This window comes from Pan paniscus, chromosome 1 (assembly GCF_029289425.2).
Source record: "Pan paniscus chromosome 1, NHGRI_mPanPan1-v2.0_pri, whole genome shotgun sequence".
NCBI classification, from domain to species: Eukaryota; Metazoa; Chordata; class Mammalia; order Primates; family Hominidae; genus Pan; species Pan paniscus.
Genome location: NC_073249.2, coordinates 12,760,705 through 12,779,989, shown reverse-complemented (window position 1 = coordinate 12,779,989; position 19,285 = coordinate 12,760,705). Strand labels below are relative to the sequence as shown.

At 45.7% G+C, this 19,285-nt stretch overlaps 1 protein-coding gene across 2 annotated transcripts in view; it reads left to right on the top strand.

The window, feature by feature from the left end:
* EDARADD (EDAR associated via death domain) overlaps positions 1-19,285 on the top strand; it is an 85,026-nt gene that overhangs the window by 7,416 nt on the left and 58,325 nt on the right. For both annotated transcript variants that reach the window (XM_003824510.5, XM_034949463.3), the window contains exons 2-3: positions 6,574-6,632; positions 11,622-11,661. In XM_003824510.5, coding sequence (XP_003824558.1) covers positions 6,574-6,632; positions 11,622-11,661 — 99 coding nt within the window. The remainder of the gene's footprint in view (positions 1-6,573; positions 6,633-11,621; positions 11,662-19,285) is intronic.

Sequence of the window (19,285 nt, the reverse complement as noted above, 5' to 3'; positions counted from 1 at the left end):
GTCCTCGGCCGCCCCACCAGTGTCTGTTTCGGGTTATGTGCTGAGGATTCTTTCTGGAGAGGCTGTTGCATACAGTACGTGTTTCCCAGCATTCCTGAAGAGGCTCTGATTTGGTAGATGATGGGATTTGAGTCTTTGAGTTGAAGAAGAGTAGATGAGATTTAGGATTTAGAGTGGATGCTGGAATGATTAACGCTTTTGGGGATGTCGGGAGGAGGCAAATAGATTCTGCATGTGGAAAGGATGGGCAGGGGGCAGAGTGTGAACTGTTACGGGTTGAATTGTGCCCCTCTAAAAAGATATGTTGAAGTTGGAATTCCTAGTACCTCAGAATGTAACTTTCTTCGGAAACAGAGTCTTTCCAGAGGTAACCAATTCAAAATGAAATCATCAGAGTGGGCTCTAAACCAATATGATTGGTGCCCATATAAAAAGGGGAAATGGGACACACAGACACTCACCTTCTCAAGAGAGTCTGTCGGGTGGTCAGTGTATGAACCACTTCTATTTTATTTTGAGACCAAGTTTCGCTCTTGTTGCCCAGGCTGGAGTGCAGTGGTGCTGTCTCGGCTCACCGCAACCTCCGCCTCCCGGGTTCAAGCGATTCTCCTGCTTCAGCTTCCTGAGTAGCTGAGATTACAGGCATCCATCACCGTGCCCAGTTAATTTTTTTATTTTTAATAGAGACGGGGTTTTCCCATATTGGTCAGGCTGGTCTCAAACTCCTGACCTCAGGTGATCTGCCCGCCTCGGCCTCCCAAAATACTGGGATTACAGATGTGAGCCACTGTGCCCAGCCCACTTCTATTTTAAATTTTATTTTATTGGCCAGGCGTGGTGGCTTGTGCCTGTAATCCCAGCACTTTGGGAAGCCAAGGTGGGTTCAGGAGTTTGAAACCAGCCTGGGTAACATAGTGAGACCCCCATCTCTACAAAAATAAAAATAAATTAGCCAGATGTGACAGCACATGTCTTTAGTCCTAGCTACTCAAGAGGAGGTGGAAGGATTGCTTGAGCCCAGGAGGTGGAGGCTGCAGTGAGCTGTGATTAAGCCACTGCACTTCAGCCTGGGTGAGAGAGTGAAACCCTGTCTCAAAATTTTTATTTTATTTTTTATTATTTTAAATAAGTAGAAATGAGGTCTCACTATGTTGCCCAGGCTGTTCTCAAACATCCTGAACTCAAGCAATCCTCCCACCTTGGCTTCCCAAAGTGCTGGGACTACAGATGTCAGCCACCACACCTGGCCATGAGGCACTTCTAGAACCTGATTATACTGGAAAACAGGCAGATTATGAAGCCAGAAAGTCCCAGATACAAGTTCTGGCTTTTCCACTTACCTCTTACCCTGTGATCTTGGGTACTCAATGTGTGAAAAAGGGGATGCCTAATGCCTTCCTCAGGGTTACTGGAAGGCTTAGCTGAGACTGTGTGTAAGCCCTGCCATGCAGAGCAGACGCTAGGGAAGCTTTCAAACTTTTCAAACTTGTCTTTTCTTTTCTTTTTTTTTGAGACAGAGTCTTGCTCTGTTTACCAGGCTGGAGTGCAGTGTTGAGATCTTGGCTCACCGAAATCTCCGCCTCCTGGGTTCAAGTGATTCTCCTGCCTCAGTGTCCCCAGTAGCTGGGATTACAAGCATGTGCCACCACGCCTGGCTAATTTTTGTATTTTTAGTAGAGATGGGGTTTCACCATGTTGGCCAGGCTGGTCTCGAACTTCTGACTTCAAGTGATCCACCCGCCTTGGCCTCCCAAAGTGCTGGGATTACGGGCGTTAGCCACCTTTTCGAACTTTTCAAAGTGAGAGCTTTGAAAGCTTTTTTCTTTTCTTTTTTCTTTTTTTGAGAAGGAGTCTCGCTCTGTCACCCAGGCTGGAGTGCAGTGGCGCGATCTCGACTCACTGCAACCTCCGCCTTCCGGGCTCACACCATTCTCCTGCCTCAGCCTCCTGAGTAGCTGGGACTACAGGCGCCCGCCACCATGCCCGGCTAATTTTTTGTATTTTTAGTAGAGACGGGGTTTCACCATGTGAGCCAGGATGGTCTCGATCTCCTGACCTCGTGATCCGCCTGCCTCGGCCTCCCAAAGTGCTGGGATTACAGGCGTGAGCCACCGCGCCCAGCCTAGAGCTTTGAAAGTTTAATTGTGAACTTTCAGCTTGGAGGTGCTCTTTGACCCATATGGATACTACTACTCACCACTCATGGACTTTTAAAGCAGGAAGGGGATGCAGAGGTGCTCTGTTCACCTCCTGAGATTTAAGTTAGGGATTTAGGACCCACAGAAAGAAAATGAGGGTGCAGCCCGCCCTGCCTGCTCTCACCCGCAGCCTCTGTGAGCCAGGCCAGGTGCCCTCGCCAGCCCTGATGCATCAGTTCACCAGGTTTCTCTCATGCCTTTTGAGGAACTTTCCAGAATATGCTTGAGGGAGTTACACCTCATTCTCACTGCCGGCAGAGATATCCCCAGCAGTCAGTTACCAGCTAATTTGAGGTGATCTGAGCCTTGTGCAGAGTCACCGACCTGGGGGAGCCCAGGCAGCTTTGGCAGAAAAGCACAGCCTGGCATAAGATGGCAGCCATGAGCAGAGGACAGATCCCGCACCGGCCCTGGCGAAACCACTGGCCTCGTCTCCGCTGGGCTCACGTGGCCCCGCTTCTCCTCTGCTCCTCTGCCCGTCCTATCAGATATCAGAGCCTTGCCTGAAGGCTCAGCCTGCTGTTAGGCGGGGGCTGGGAAAAACAAACATTTTAAAGCTTCTAGATAAACGATTTGATTTTACACTTAATAGTATTGTAAACATGCAACTCCAAGGCCCTAAGAAAGACCTTAGGGCAGCTTTCCACTTCTGAATCAGTCTCAAATAACCAGGATCTGCTCTCCGCCAAATAACTTCCCTGGTACACACTCACATCTGGACCTGTGAGAACAAAAGGAGTCTGCCAGGATCTAAAATAAAGGCCAGGGAGAAGGTGCAGTTTCAGATACAGTGCATGGGCGCCACCGTGGGCCTGGGTCAATGAGTGTATTTGGCAGTAACATGTATGTAAGAACTTAATCCACAGCTTGATATAAGGCAAAGGCTGATAAAGTCAGAACCGCAATCAGAAAAATCATAAAAGACCTGACTAGCCTGGGCAATATAGCGAGACCCCGTCTCTACAAAAAACAGAAACAAAATCCCCCATACATTAGCTGGGCATGGTGACGCATGCCTGTGGTCCCAGCTACTTGGGAGGCTGAGGTGGGAGGATCGCTTGTGCTTGGGAGGTTGAGGCTGCAGTAAGCGGTGATCACATCGCAGCACTCCAGCCTGGGTGACACTGTGAGACGCCGTCTCAAAAAAAAGTCTGGTGCGGTGGCTCACACCTGTAATCCCAGCACTTTGGGAGGCTGAGGTGGGTGGATCATCTGAAGTCAGGAGTTTGAGACCATCCTGGTCCAACATGGGGAAACCCCATCTCTACTAAAAATGCAAAAACAAATCGGGCATAGTGGTGGGCACCTGTAATCCCAGCTACTCAGGAGGCTGAGGCAGGAGAATCGCTTGAACTCAGGAGGCGGAGATTGGAGTGAGCCGAGATCACGCCACTGCACTCCAGCCTGGGCGACAGAGTGAGACTCCATCTCAAAAAAAAATTAAGTAATTAATTTTTTAAAAAAGACCTGAAAATGCCTCTAATACCTGTTCTAAAAGTAGTGCCTTTCCCAGTTCCCCTCTCACTTCATTGTTGTGCTTCAGAAAACAAAAAAACCTAAATTCTCTGTGTCTTTCTCATCTTAAGTTCCATTTATTCTGAGATGTCAGACCGAAGCAAGAGACTTTGTGCCTATAAGCCTGTGATGTCTTCTGTCTCTATCTTTTTGGCCTCATAACCCTCCAACACAAGCCCTGGGATCTCACAGAACTCGGTCAGAGTCTGAGGGGTGTTGATTGAAATTCACCCACCCAGGTGGTTCCCAAATCCAGAATAATGGTAGTAAGCTGAGTGTGGGATCCGGAGACCTGGGACTCCTCATGGCGCAGAGGAAGAGCCCGAGGCTTAGAAAGCTTACATGACTTCTCCAAGGTCACACCTCTAGGCTTGTCCAAGGCCACAGCTCTAGACTTGTTTAAGGCCAGACTGCTAGCTCTTAGTGATGTGCCACTGAGGACCGGTCCTTCCTTGCTTTTAACTGTCCTGTGTGTGTCCTCAATGATGCTTTTTTTGTGGCTCTGCCTTTCCCAGTGATCTACTGCATTTTCCTCTCCTTCCTTCCTTTCTTTCTTTCTTTCTTTCTTTCTTTCTTTCTTTCTTTCTTTCTTTCTTTCCTTTTTTTTTCTGCTCATTCTAATTTTCCTGTAGGAAATAGGATTAACTTGTCCTGGACACAGCGGGCATTGTTTGCAGAGGATGGTGTCAGAGCATTTAAAAGCCCCCAGCCTCACCCCACCCCTGGCTCCACACTCCAAACCCATTTATCTGAAATTTCACTGTGTTGATGCTATTAACAAGCCACACTCCTGGCAGGGTGGCATTTTTAAGCCGTATCCTCCAGGTACCCTGTAGTGAAGACGAAATATGTGAGACTAGGCTGTGATAGGAGGAGGGAGAAGGGACTTCGGGCTATTTTGTGGTGGCTTCTACCACCCCCTCCCCAGCTAGGAACCAGCGTGTGAGAAGGATGGGAAGGAAAAACTGGAAAACCGAATGCACGTGTGTCCGGCTGTAAGGACTCATCTGAAGCATCGTCATATGTCACTTAACAACAGGGATACACTGTGAGACATGCATCACTACATGGTTTCGTAGTTGGTGAGCGTCACAGAGTTCACTTACACAAACCTAGATGGTGTAACCTACAACACTCCTGGGCTGTTTGGTACAGCCCATTGCTCCAGGGCTACACACCTGCACAGCATGGGACCACCCTGAATACAGCAGGCGGCTGTAACACAGTGCTATTTGTGTGTCTAAACATATCTCAACATGGAAAAGGTATGGTGAGAAGATGGTGGTCTAATCTTTATGGGACCACCATCATATACATGGTCTGTCCTGTGACTGTACATTAATGTGTCATGTTCTCTCTCTTCTCTATGGCTGTGCTATTCCCTCTGCCTAGAATGCTTTTCCCTCGCTACCGTGTCAACGCATCCTTCCAGACTCAGCCCTCAGGCCCTCTGCAGGCATTAGGTCCTGACTGAAGTCTGTGCCTTTTTCTGTATTTCCCCTTTAAATTCCTTCAATGCATCAAGTGATAAAGTATCAGAAACAAAATATTGAGAAATCAAGATTATTTTTGATAAAAAACTATGTTTTTTTTATTAGTCCATATAAACAACATTCAGAAGATTAAGAAAAATGAGTTGCAGCAAAATAGGAAATCAGGAAAGAAGTAGATTCAGAATGGAGTCATTCCTGCCGAAGGTAGTGTCAAATTCAGTAGGCAAGAGAGTCATTAACGTGATGCCTGCATAGTCTGTGGTTGTTTGTAACTCTGGGTATTTGAAGATATTTATAGGTAACCTGTTCCAAAATATGGTGGGGTTTTTTATGTAGTTACTTTTTATATTTTTAATCAATTTATTTATTTTTTTGAGATGGAGTTTTGCTCTGTCACCCAGGCTGGAGGGTAGTGGTGTGATCTCAGCTCACTGCAACCTCCACCTCCCAGGTTCAAGCAATTCTTCTGCCTCAGCCTCCCGAGTAGCTGGGACTACAGGTGTGCACCACTATGCGAGGCTAATTTTTGTATTTTTAGTAGAGATGGGGTTTCCCTATGTTGGACCAGGCTGATCTTGAACTCCTGACCTCAGGTGATCCGCCCGGCTTGGCCTCCCAAAGTGCTGGGATTACAGGCGTGAGCCACTGCGTCTGGCCTATAGTTTCTTTTTATTAATCTCTTTCTTGATGCAATCTGAATCTGTTCCTCTTTATTTTGTCTCAACTAATAATTGGAAGTAAGACTTTCAGGCCGGGCGCGGTGTCTCATGCCTGTAATCCCAGTGCTTTGGGAGGCTGAGGTGGGAGGATCGCTTGAGGCCGGAAGCTCAAGGTTGTAGTGAGCTATGATTGTGCCACTGAGTGTACTCCAGCCTGGGCTACAGAGCAAACCCTATTTCTTTTTTCTTTCTTTCTTTCTTTTTTTGAGATGGAGTCTCACTCTGTCTCCCAGGCTGGAGTGCAGTGGCACTGTGTTGGCTCACTGCAACCTCCGACTCCTGGGCTCAAGCGATTCTCCTGCCTCAGCCTCCTGGGTAGCTGGGATTACAGGCGCCCACCTAATTTTTATTTTTATTTTATTTTATTTTTTAGTAGAGACAGGGTTTTACCATGTTGACCAGGCTGGTCTCGAACTCCTGACCTCAAGTGATCCACCCGCCTTGGCCTTCCAAAGTGCTGGGATTACAGCATGAGCTACCTCACCCAGCCAATCCTATTTCTTAAAAAAAAAAAAAAAAAGAAGTAAGGTTTTCTTCAGCCTAAGTAAAATTACTTGCCTCTGTATAGAGACAGTTATCAAAGGACTCATTTGTGGTTTTAAATGAAAGCAAACCCGCTCTATTTGTTTGTTTTTGTTCTTTTTACAGATCATATGGCAAAGGAACCAGTGGAAGACACAGACCCTAGCACTTTATCCTTTAACATGGTAGGTGACAAATTTTACACTAATGGTGATAATTATTGTTTTGCTTTTTTCTCTGTTATTTCTTTACGTTTTTATTACTCAGTATTTACATGTGCATCAGAAACCCCAAAGTAAGATTTTTCTAAGAAAAACTGCTTTATCTTGGTATTCTATGTGATAATAATAAACTTTGGGTTTCTCCAGGCTAAAAATGGCGTTAGATTCTTTTCTTCTTTTGCTCGTGTTGGAGGTGATAGTACATTATGTGAGGGCTTTGTCCACTTCCCTGGTTTTTTTAATTTCATTTTTTATTTTTATTTTTTTTTAGACGGAGTCTCGCACTCTCACCCAGGCTGGAGTGCAGTGGCGCGATCTCAGCTCACTGCAATCTCTGCCTCCCAGGTTCAAGCGATTCTCCTGCCTCAGCCTCCCAAGTAGCTGGGACCACAGGCATGCGCCACCATGCCTGGCTAATTTTTTTTTTTTTTTTGGTAGAGTGGGGGTTTCACCATGTTGGCCAGGCTGGTCTTGAACTCCTAACCTCAGGTGATCTGCCACCCTCGGCCTCCCAAAGTGCTGGGATTACAGATGTGAGCCACCGTGCCTGGCCTACTTGCCTGTTTTTAATACTACTGGTCTGGTAATGGAGCAGCCTGGATGCCAGATGGACACACGCTATTGGATTTACCTCAGTTACAGCGTTTAATTCTAGCAGCTGCCTTCTGAGCCTCATCCTCTCCCCACCCTCCCGTAACCATTCTGAGGCTATTGCTTTAAGGGTATCCAAAGATTTCACATATATTGGTTTTTTAAAATTCATTTTATGGTTTTATTATTATTATCATTTTAATTTCAGATTCCATGGGTACATACGCAGCTTTGTTACGTGGATGTATAGCATAATGGTTAGGTTTGGGCTTCTCATAAATCCATCACCCACATAGTGAACGCTGTACCTAATAGGTAATTTTTCAACCCTGAGCCCTCCTCCCAACCTCCCCCCTTTTGGAGTCCCTAGTGTCTGTTATTTCCATCTTTATGTCCGTGTGTACCCATTCTTTAGCTCCCACTTATAAGTGAGAACATGCAGTATTTGATTTTCTGTTTCTGAGTTATTTCACTTGGGATGATGGCTTCCAGCTGCATCCATGTTGCTGCAAAGGAGAGAATTTTGTTCTTTTTTATGGCTGCCATCATTATTTTTCAACCTCCCAAGATCCTCCCAACCATCCCTTGAGATGGTGGGGCACGTACCCCCATCCTACAGATGCAGAAAGGACAGTTAATGGAAGTGTGCCGCCACCTAGACCGGAGCCCTGTGCTCCTGCCCAGCACTGCTTCTTGCTGAGGGCCAAAGCGGTGCTCTCTGTCAGGCAGTATGTGTGATGGGCATATTGTGTAGGACACATTCCTTCTGTTCCAGATCCTCAGAGGATGGGATCTACCAACTCATGAAAAGTTTTGGTTAACTAATTTAGTTACAGCGACACAAAATACACTTCATATAATTCAACTAAATGTCTTTAAATCTTAGGTGTCTTGCGGACCTGAGGTGTTTGTTTTCCTGTCCTTTAATTACCCCTGGCTTGGTAAATTGTAGACAGCGTAGGGGGTCAAGCTTTGATACCCACTGGAAATTCCTATGAAAAATTCTCAGTCTCTTCACTCTGATTAAAATGGAACGAAGAACAACCCTGTGGCCATGGCTTATACGTCTCTGGAGTAGCTTGTTACTAAAGCCTTTGGTTTCTATAAAGTGTTATTCAGTTTGCCTTCTTTCCCTTCCCACTGCCCCCACCTGTGACTCTCCAGTTCTCCCTGGTATCCTGCTTACTTCCTGATACCAGGTTTTCTTTCCCTCCCTTGGAGCCATGTCCTTATGCTCACCTTGGGGCTCGGCTACCTCTAATTACTTCTCCATGCTGGGGGCAAAGTGATCTTTCCAAAGTGTCCCTCTTACTAGTTTCTTAGGGCTGTCGCAACAAAATACCACAGACTGGGCAGCTTTCACAATAGAAATGTATTTGCTCCTGGTTCTGGAGGCTGGAAGCTTGAAATCAAGGTGTCCTCAGGGCCATTCTCCCTCTGAGACCCGTAGGGAAGAATCTTTCCTTGTCTCTTCTAGCTTGTAGTGGTTGCCAGCCATCGTGGAAGCTCCTCAGCTTATAGAGGCATCACTCCGTTCTCTCACTCGTTAGCACATGACCATCTTCTCCCAGGGTGTTTGTGTCTTGTCTCTCCTTCTCCTTCTCATTCTTCTTTCTTCTTCTTCTTCCTTTTCTTCCTCTTCTTCTTCTTCTTTTTTTTTTTGAGATGGGGTTTCACTCTTGTCGCCCAGGCTGGAGTGCAATGTGCAATGGCGTGATCTCGGCTCACTGCAACCTCTGCCTCCCAGGTTCAAGTGATTCTCCTGCCTCAGCCTCCCAAGTAGCTGGGATTACAGGTGCCCACCAACAGGCCTGGCTAATTTTTTTGTATTTTTAGTAGAGACGGGGTTTCACCATGTTAGTCAGGCTGGTCTCGCACTCCTGATCTCAGGTGATCCGCCTGCCTTGGCCTCCCAAAGTGCTGGGATTACAGGCGTGAGCCACCGTGCCTGGCCCTCGTCTCTTCTTTTAAAGATACCAATCATATTGGGTCAAGGGCCTACCCTCCTCATAACTTAACTAATTACCTCTACAACTACCCTATTTCCAAATAAAGTCATATTCTGAGGGACTGGGGGTTAGGACTTCAACACATCTGGTTTGGGAGACAGAATTCAACCCACAGTATTCCCGCTGGGTACAGGATTTAGTATATACCCCTTGACATGGGAGATGAGGTCCTCCATGGCCTTACCTCAGCATCCACTGCTCACCTGCTGACCCAGCCCTGTGTAGCTATGTGGTGCTTCTTAATACGCCATGCCTCTCACCCTCCCAGGGTAGCAATAATGCTGTTCCCTCTGGCAAGGAAAATCTCCCTGCATCTTTACCTAATGAACTCCTGTGCTTCTTCCCATCTCAATTCAAGTGTTCCCCTGATCTACGAAGCCTTACTTGCCTTGGGACCTTCAGGTGCTCCCTTCTCCGTAGCCCAATCCCTATTTGCCATCTCAGAGAATTGTCATTGCCTGCTTGTCTGACTTCTTGCAAGACTGTGTTGACCATCTTCCCTCAGGCAAAGTCAGTGCAAGGCAGGTAGCAAGTTTCCCGAGAACCTAGAAGGGCATCCCACCTAAATCCCTTTGCTTATCTTTCTTGGTCTTACTTAGAAACTGGGTCCATCATTTCTCATCTAATCCCGCCTTCCTCTGTCCACCTCCAACAGACTCTCTGTTTCAGTTCTATACCCTCCGCTCTTCCAGCCACCTGTTCCCTGCTCCTGCCATGCCTGCCACCTGCAACTACTTTGCTGCTTCTTCTGAGTTCATCCAATTCTCAGCCATTCTCTAGGGCTAGCTCCAGCATCGTCTTTCTAGGAGCCCTGCACTTGCTCTGGCTTCTGTGTTCTTCCATGCAGACTTTCAGTGGATGTTTACTTAAAACTATGTTACAATCTGGGAATGCACAGATTGTAATTCCATCTCTGGGAAAACTCAGTCTATCTGAGGAAATAGACAAGTACTGTTTATTTTTATTTATTTATTTATTTTGAGACCAACTCTTGCTCTGTTGCTCAGGCTGGAGTGCGATGGCACGATCTCAGCTCACTGCAACCTCCGCCTCCCGGGGCAATTCTCGTAACTCAGCCTCCTGAGCAGCTGGGATTACAGGCACGGGCCACCATGCCCAGCTAATTTTTGTATTTTTAGTAGAGATGGGGTTTCACCATGTTGGCCAGGCTGGTCTCGAACTTCTGATCTCAGGTGATCTGCCTGCCTCAGCCTCCCAAAGTGCTGGGATTACAGGCGTGAGCCACCGCACCCAGCCTCTTTTTGAAACAGAGTGATAAATGTTCTAGTACAGGTTTGTGTTCCATGGTCTTGGGAGTAGAATGATGAGAACTAATTTGATCTGGGGTAGAACTGTAGGACTATTCTGTGTGATTAATTTTTATTTACTAATTTATTTTTGTTGGGAGAGGTTGGAGGCTTCTAGAAGTTTTAAAACTTTACTGCCCAGCTCCAAAGAAACTCCCAGGAAAGGCATTTAAAACAAAACCCTCGATTCTCCATTTCTTTCTTTCTCTCCTCTCTCAGAGGAAGACATGGGTGGAGAGCTACAGGAAATTGTTGAGGTGTAATTTTGTTCAGGCTGAAGGACAGGGCTGAGTGGAGTTGGGAGCCGAGCAGGGGTTAGGGGACAGGGTTGGGAAATTAGGCTCCTTTTCATTCCTCTCATGGACGTTTTCAGAAATGGCTACATTGTTTAGTCTGAAATAAGTTTCTGGAACTTTAGATATCGGCATGTAAGTATGAATAAATGAAAAGAAATATATGTGATTGTGAGAACATTTGCTATTTTGAATTCCTGTAACAGTATTACTCTCAACTGATGCATTGAGGAACTGTGCTGAATTCTGCATAATTACTGATTTTTAGATCTTTGTGCAGTCAGTAGGGAAGGGATCTTTTGAATCATCCTGTCTCAGTCGACCCAGGCCAGAGCTCTGCAATAGTGAGTACTGCCCAGAACACATGCTTATTGACCCCAGTGACTATTGCAGAAACGGTGAGAAGAAATGCATCTGTCCTCATAATTCATGACAACAAATGCTCCTCAATTGTAAACTGCAGGAGGCTAGCACTGCAGAAAAGAGAGGAAGTGTAGTTTCGTGGTCCAAGCTGTGGAAATTTGGAAGGCTTATTCTGTTTCATGTTCCAGCATTAACCTCTTGTCAACCTTGATTTCATTCCTGTCGACTGAGAATAAACACAATCAATGGATAAGGCCAGTTGATAAGTTTGAGGTTAAACATTTTCAAGTTTTTAATTGAAGTCATAACTTTCCCAAGACAAAGCTTTCTTTTCACTTTGATCTTACATGGCATTTAAAAATAACTCTCCTCTTTTATTGGTTTCTACAGTCAGACAAATATCCCATTCAAGATACGGAACTCCCTAAAGGTATGTACAGTTAAAATAACTACTTGAATGTGTGATTATTTTAATATTGTGAACAAAGCACTAGTCGACCTAATTTTTCATTATTTAAAATTGTAAAGCAGAAACATGCCCATAGATTAGCTCGTGACTTGTGACATAATTGTCTCAGAAATTAATTTTTTTCTTTTTTTAAATAGTATCTTTTAACCTTGCAAAAGAAATGAATTTTCTTATTAAAAACTGTAAATTATTCCATAACAAATTATGCGTTAAATTCCTGTGGTGTTTTTAACAGGCATAAAATGAAGACAGCTGGGACTTTGGTTTGCAAAGGGAGAGAAATCTAACACTAATTTGTTTAAAAAGCGGGAACTGGCCAGGCGCGGTGGCTCGCACCTGTAATCCCTGCACTTTGGGAGGCCGAGGCAGGTGGATAGCCTGAGGTGTGGTGTGGGCGTGGTGGCAGGCACCTGTAATCCCAGCTACTAAGGAGGCTGAGGCAGGAGAATCGCTTGAACCTGGGAGGCAGAGGTTGCAGTGAGCCAAGATCGCACCACTGCACTCCAGCCTGGGCAACAAACTCCATCTCAAAAAAAAAAAAAAAAAGTGGGAACTTGCTGACTTTGGGGTCTTTGGGCCCTGCTGCATCCAAGCATCTAAGTGAGGCTGTCAGGCTGAGTCCATCTCATGGCTCTGTCTTCTTCCATGTTGGCTCCATTCTTGGGCAGGATTTCCCCCCGTGGAGGGAAAGATGATTACTAGCGCCTCCTGCTTTAGATGGCGTTCTCAAGGTGGTGGAGGAAGAGGGAGCCTTTCCACCAGCACGGATAGCACAATTTTAGAGATGATTGTGATTGTGGCAGTTCAGGTCATGTGGCCATCCTTAAATCAGCTATTGTCATCAGGAGGATGGAGGGCATTGGCCAGGTCTGAGCCTTGAGATCGGGTCGGGGAGGAGGGTCATGGAGTGGATTTTGCCCAAACCACTGTTCTGTGGCTAGACAAAGGGGTGAGGGATGCTTGTTAGGCCCAAAAGCAAACTAAAAAAGCTACCTTTGATAACCCATACACTTATGCTTTAGGCATGGTGCAGACCATAGGGGTGGCTAGACCCTAGCCTTCCATAACCTCTCCTGCTGGGTGGTCAGCAGGGCTATGTTCCTTTTTTTTAATTATTATTTTTTGAGACAGAGTTTCACTCTTGTTGCCCAAGCTGGAGTGCAATGGCTCAATCTTGGCTCACTGCAACCTCTGCCTCCCGGGTTCAAGCGATTCTCCTCCCTCAGCCTTCCAAGTAGCTGGGATTACAGGTGCCTGCCACCGCACCCGGCTAATTTTGTATTTTTAGTAGAGACGGGGTTTCACCATGTTGGTCAGGCTGGTCTTGAACTCCTGACCTCAGATGATCCACCTGCCTTGCCCTCCCAAAGAGCTGGGATTACAGGCATGAGCCACCCACTGCACCTGGGCCCTGTGTTCCTTTATGGAGGCCAAGTTGCAGGTTGTCACAGTGGGGCCTCTACCTTGTAGTCTGCTGACAATCCAGAGATGAGGGGTGGGATGGGGTGGAGTGGGGGACAATCAGATCTGACTAGTTTCAGAGATGGCAGGGGCACCTGGCATCCTGGTCACCATGGAGGGGTAGGCCTGCCCAGCACGCACTAACGTGAGTCTCCCCAGCAGTTCTCATGGTAGTGGATAATCGTAGAGAGATCCCCAGGGCCAACCTGTCCAGAGTTTGGCCAAAGCTCCCCTCCTCTTCTCCCCCTACTATCCCAGACCCTTCTCCCTGCTCCCTGAAATGACACCATTAGAGTGTCCTTTCTTTTCTGTCCAAAAAGGCTGTGAGTGGCCTCAGCAAGTGGCTTCAGGTCTCAGGGTCTCTGTTTCCTCCTCAGCACAGCGGGGAGGACAAGGTTACCGTCCACCTCCCAGGGTGCTGGTGAGAATTCAATGAAATAAATCGAGAATGGTGCCTGGCACTTGTGAACACCAGACAGGGGTGCAGGGAAATCCAGCCGAAGAAGTATGAAAAATCAAGCTTAAAATCAAGCCTTCAGTCAGAATGGCAAAGTGAAACTGTCTTAGAAAAAGACGGAGCTGTAATGGCCCTAGCATTGAATGTCGTGGTGCCATCAGGCTCAATATCTTTTTTTGTCACTCTTAAGTGTGATTTCCTGTTTTGAAAGAAAAAGATTGTTGCTTAGCAACCTGATACTACAGTAATTGTATTATCAGATTTCTCCTAGAATTTGAGTTCTACAAAAATCTTAATGAATTTATAAGTAACGTGAATGCGAAAACCATACCCTAGGTCTTCTCTTTGTCCTTATTCATGCTGAATAGTATTTTTTTCTTAGATCAAGGAACAGATTGGAGTGAACATTATTATTAAGTGCATAATTTCCTATCTCCAAATGAATACATCATTTTATATGTAAATGAACCAAGTCTAGAAGTTTAAAAACTTACTCCTACATTTGCCCTCAACAATATAACAACTTGATGTCTGCTAGCATTTTTCTTTGATGTCACTAGTGGGACCGATACTATCATTAGACATTGTGGTAATTTTCTCATTAAAGTTGTTTATGGCTGGGTGCCATGGCTCACACTTGACTCCAGGAGTTCAAGACCAGCCTGGGCAACATGGCGAAACCCCGTCTCTACAAAAATATATAAAAAATTAGCTGGGCGTGGTGACATGTGCCTGTAATCCCAGCTACCAGGGAAGCTGGGGTGGGAGGATCACCTGAGCCTGGGAGGTTGAGGCTGCAGTGAGGCATGAACTTCCTGGGCTACACCCCAGCCTGGGTAACAGAATGAGACCCTGTCTCAAAAATAAATAAATAAATAAATAAAAGTTGTTTTCAGGGAAAGAAAAATCCACGTGAATTAACGAAGAGACTGATTTATAGACTTAAAAGCAATTGTAATTTAATTCTGTAAAGGAAAGACTAGGACACCAACGTTTAAGTGAGTTTTAAGGAGGCCAGCTTTATTTACTAGAAGCATCATTTGTAATTAGCGTTAACGGTTTCACAAAATCTCTTACATACTGCTAACATATTCCTACTTCATTCACAGAGAGTATAAACCTTTAACAGTGGCCAGAATAGATTGGTTTTGAATAATGTGGTTTTAATAATCAGCTGTGGAAATCTAGTGTAATTTCATTTGTCAGCATCTGTTTTTGAGGTGAAATGTGTTGATATAAATTATATCTGTTTTCTCATTGGGCATAAATGCAGAACTTCCACCTCAAGCAGCCACCCCCCTGATTTTACAGTTTTTGGGGGTTCATTTGGTTTGGGGCTCTTTTCTGATGGCTGTTCTGTGAGTCTGCGGGTACTAAGAACTGGTGAGATTGAGGTTTATTTTCCATCCCGTGATTCCCAGTATCTCGCAGAAGCTGCTGCTTGATTGTTCTGAAGAAAATGTGACTGTTCACATTTTCGAGAGAAAAATGTGTTTGGAAAAGGAATTTTGATTTTTGAGCCACTATTTGTAATGGAAGAAAATTACACTTAAATACACGAATCTAACAAGATTTTATCATCTTCATTTTCTCTCGTGTCCCTGCTCTTTTCTTTGATTGTTCAAAAAAATGTTATAGTGTATTTAGAAGTTAAAGAGAAGTAAGGTAGACTTTTTTTTCTCTCTTTCTTTTTTTCTTTTTTTTTTTGAGACGGATTCTCGCTCTGTCGCCCAGGCTGGAGTGCAGTGGTGCGATCTCGGCTCACTGCAAGCTCTGCCTCCCAAGTTCACGCCATTCTCCTGCCTCAGCCTCCCGAATAGCTGGGACTATAGGCGCCCACCACCACGCCCAGCTAATTTTTTGTATTTTTAGTAAAGACGGGGTTTCACCGTGTTAGCCAGGATGGTCTCGATCTCCTGACTTCATGATCCACCTGCCTCGGCCTCCCAAAGTGCTGGGATTACAGGCGTGAGCCACCGCGCCCGGCCTCTTTTCTTTTTTTCTGAGTCTTGCTCTGTCACCCAGGCTAGAGTGCAGTGGCATGATCTCGACTCACTGCAACCTTTGCCTCCCAGGCTCAAGCAATTCTCTCACTTCAGCCTCCTGAGTAGCTGGGACTACAGGCGCCCACCACCACACCCAGCTAATTTTTGTATTTTTAGTAGAAATGGGGTTTCACCATGTTGGCCAGGCTGGTCTCGAACTCCTGACCTCAAGCGATCCATCCACCTCGGCCTCCTAAAGTGTTGGGATTACAGGCGTGAGCCACCGCACTCAGCCAAAGTAAGGTAGACTAATGCTACCCTTAAGAAGTCTGAGGAACTTGAACTTAAATATAGATGCTGTTTGGGGGTGCCTTTTAGAACAACGTGTTAATTAAATGTAGAAGTAGTTCAGTTTGAACACGTGAAGAGGAAACAAACAAGTACTAGGAAATCACTAAATAATTCAAAAGTAGAAAGGTCTGTCCTAAAACTAGGAAGCCAATATGTTGTATTTGATATGATTTCCTACCTCACGGATCGATAATGATGCCATGTGAAGAGTTGTCCCTGTTCTCACGGGAAACTCCTCATCCTCCCACCTGTGTGGTTTGCTCTGTGTTCTCATCCTGCTTGTTCAATAAATACACTCCCCGCCCCCGCTCCCCAAGCCTTGACAGAGACCCTCTTGGGAATCTTCTGTTACAGTAAACTAAAAACCAACCTGCCCTCCCCTCCCAGTCATGGCAAGAATACAATGGTAACAACTCTCCAAAACATTTTTTAATCTTTTGTGCATAAGAGGATAGAGGGGAGGGAGAGGACTATGACCATGGGAGCATTTGGAAAGCCACCTGAGAAAAGTCGCTGTTAAATTCAAGTTCTTTGCCAGTGTTTCAAGAGGCCGAGGCAGGAGGACCACTTGAGACTAGGAGTTTCAGACCAGCCTGAGCAACATAGTGAGACTCCTATCTCTCCAAAAAAAAAAAAAAAAAGTTAATTAGCTGAGTGTAGTGGTGCACACCTGTAGTCCCAGCTACGTGGGAGGCTTAGGCTGGAGGATCGTTTGAGCCTGGGAGTTCGAGGCTGCAGTGAGCTATAGCTATAATTGCACCACTGCACTACAGCTTGGGCAACAGTGAGCCCCCATCTCAACAAAAACAAAACTAAAACAAAACAAAAAACTCAACTTCTCGTATTGGGAAAAAAGCACTTTAAAGAAATCTGGGTTAATAATTTTGACATTGTGGGGATGACTGTGATTGAAATCACACGCCTATTACGTTGGGCTGTGACGAATGACACTTCAGTGTGCATCAGAATGTGGGGATGCTTGTCAACAACGCAGACTTCTGGGCCCCTGGAGATTCCAACTAAGGCGGTCTGGGGGAGAGCTCAGCACTCTGACTGACAGGCAGGAGAGCTGAGAGCGAGGCAAGCCTGGGTCAGATGGCGACCGCTCTAGCTGTAAAAAGATAACATACACAGCCTCAGGCAAAGACCACACTTTTAGCTTGGGTTTCCCAGATAATACTATTATGAAAAGAAAGTCTTTTATTCCAGTCAGAATTGTGTGTGAGACAATGAATATACATGGTCCCTTATTTGAACCAATCTAGCAGCTCAGCGCATAATAGGTGAATGAATGCTAATGCATGGACGGTGACTCACGCCTGTAATCCCAGCACTTTGGGTGGCCAAGGCGGGTGGATTACTTGAGGCCAGGAGTTCCAGACCAGCCTGGTCAACATGGCGATACCCCGTCTCTACTAAAAATACAAAAATAAAATTAGTCAGGTGTGGTGGTGGCACGCACCTGTAATCCCAGATACTGGAGTGGCTGAGGCACGAGAATCGCTTGAACCTGGGAGGCAGAGATTGCAGAGAGCTGAGATCATGCCACTGCACTCCACCCTGGACAACAAAGTGAGACTTTGTTTCAAAATAAATAAATACATAAAATAAAAAGACTGCTAATGAAGGTAAAAATCAAATGGCTTAATCAATCAATCCCTCACTTCATCCTGACTTTTCAACCCTGAGTTAAATGGTTCTGTATTTAAGGCTAAATAACTTTAAACATTTACGTGGTGCTAAAATTTCTGTTATAATATATTTCTGCCAACCTTAAAGTTTAGAGTATGGCCTTGAATTCTGTGACTAAAGATTAGAATCTGATGGAACAAAATCAGTTTTTAAGCTATTTTGTACCATCTTCACCACAGGTGGGAAAACTGTGAAGTTAACACAACTTTGGAATGGAAGTTGCTTCCTAGCAATTCATATGGAAAGATGTTAAATGTTTAACATGAATTTCAAGTTCCTTTGCTTTTCACTGGCAACCTGAACTTGAACAAGAGAACCAAAATGGTTTAGGTTTGACCTTTAGGAGGGTGAGCTGTTGGGACAAGTATAATCCCACTCTCTACTGTCTGAAAGGCTTAGTAAAATGACAGACGAATGAACACACTGGAATTTGATATCACGTTGTTAATCAGGGGAGAATTTTTTTTTTGAGATGGAGTCTAGCTCTGTCACCTAGGCTGGAGTACAGTGGCACGGTCTTGGCTCACTGCACTCCTGAGTTCAAGCAATTCTCCTGCCTCAGCCTCCTGAGTAGCTGAGATTACAGGCACCCGCCACCACACCAAGTTAATTTTTGTATTTTTAGTAGAGATGTGGTTTCACCATGTTGGCCAGGCTGGTCTCGAAGTCCTGACCTCAGGTGATCCACCTGCCTCGGCCTCCCAAAGTGCTGGGATTACAGGTGTGAGCCACCGTGCCCTGCCAGGGGAGAATGTGTTTTGATTGTCTCCTCTTCACCCTGTTGGTGAGGGAGGGATTCCATCTTAGGGTTACAGGGATGGCCAAACACATGACACTCAACACTTAACAGATGAGATCGACAGGAATTTATGAGTCATGTATACTCAGTCCAGGAGGGGAGGACACTGCGTGTCATGCAGGGCCACATGGGGGTTGCACTTAGGAGCAGAGCAAACAACAAGGGGCTGTCAGACAGGCTTTATGGTATTAAGCAAGTGGGGTGCCTCCTGGTTGTCAGGATGTGATTGGCTTGTTTGAGTTAAGTCCATGGAATCAGGGGAAATGAAGCCCATTACAAAAAGAGAACAAGGACTGTGCGTGGTCCCCTTGGTAAGGGGCGTTGTTTGGCTAGGGGACTTTGGCCATGGGAGCAGAGTGGGAAGGAGACTTGTGGTTAGGCCATTCAAGACCTTCCCAGTTCTTTTTTTTTTTTTTTTTTTTGAGACAGAGTCTCACTCTGTCGCCCAGGCTGGGGTGCAGTGGCTCAATCTCGGCTCACTGCAACCTCTGCCTCCCAAGTTCAAGCCATTCTCCTGCCGCAGCCTCCTGTGTAGTTGGGATTACAGATGCCCGCCACCACGCCTGGCTAAGTTTTGTATTTTTAGTAAAGATGGGGTTTCACCATGTTAACCTAACCTCTAACTGGTCTCTAACTCCTGACCTCAGGTGATCCACCCACATTGGCCTCCCAAAGTGCTGGAATTACAGGTGTGAGCCCTTCCCAGTTCTACCAATGTCAAGGCAGCACATAAATTGAGTCTCAATGTTAGGTCTTATACAACAGTTCACCCCTAGATGCCATGGCATAAATTTAAACCTTGATGATGGCTGAGACTTCTAGGGAATAGAAATGCCCCAC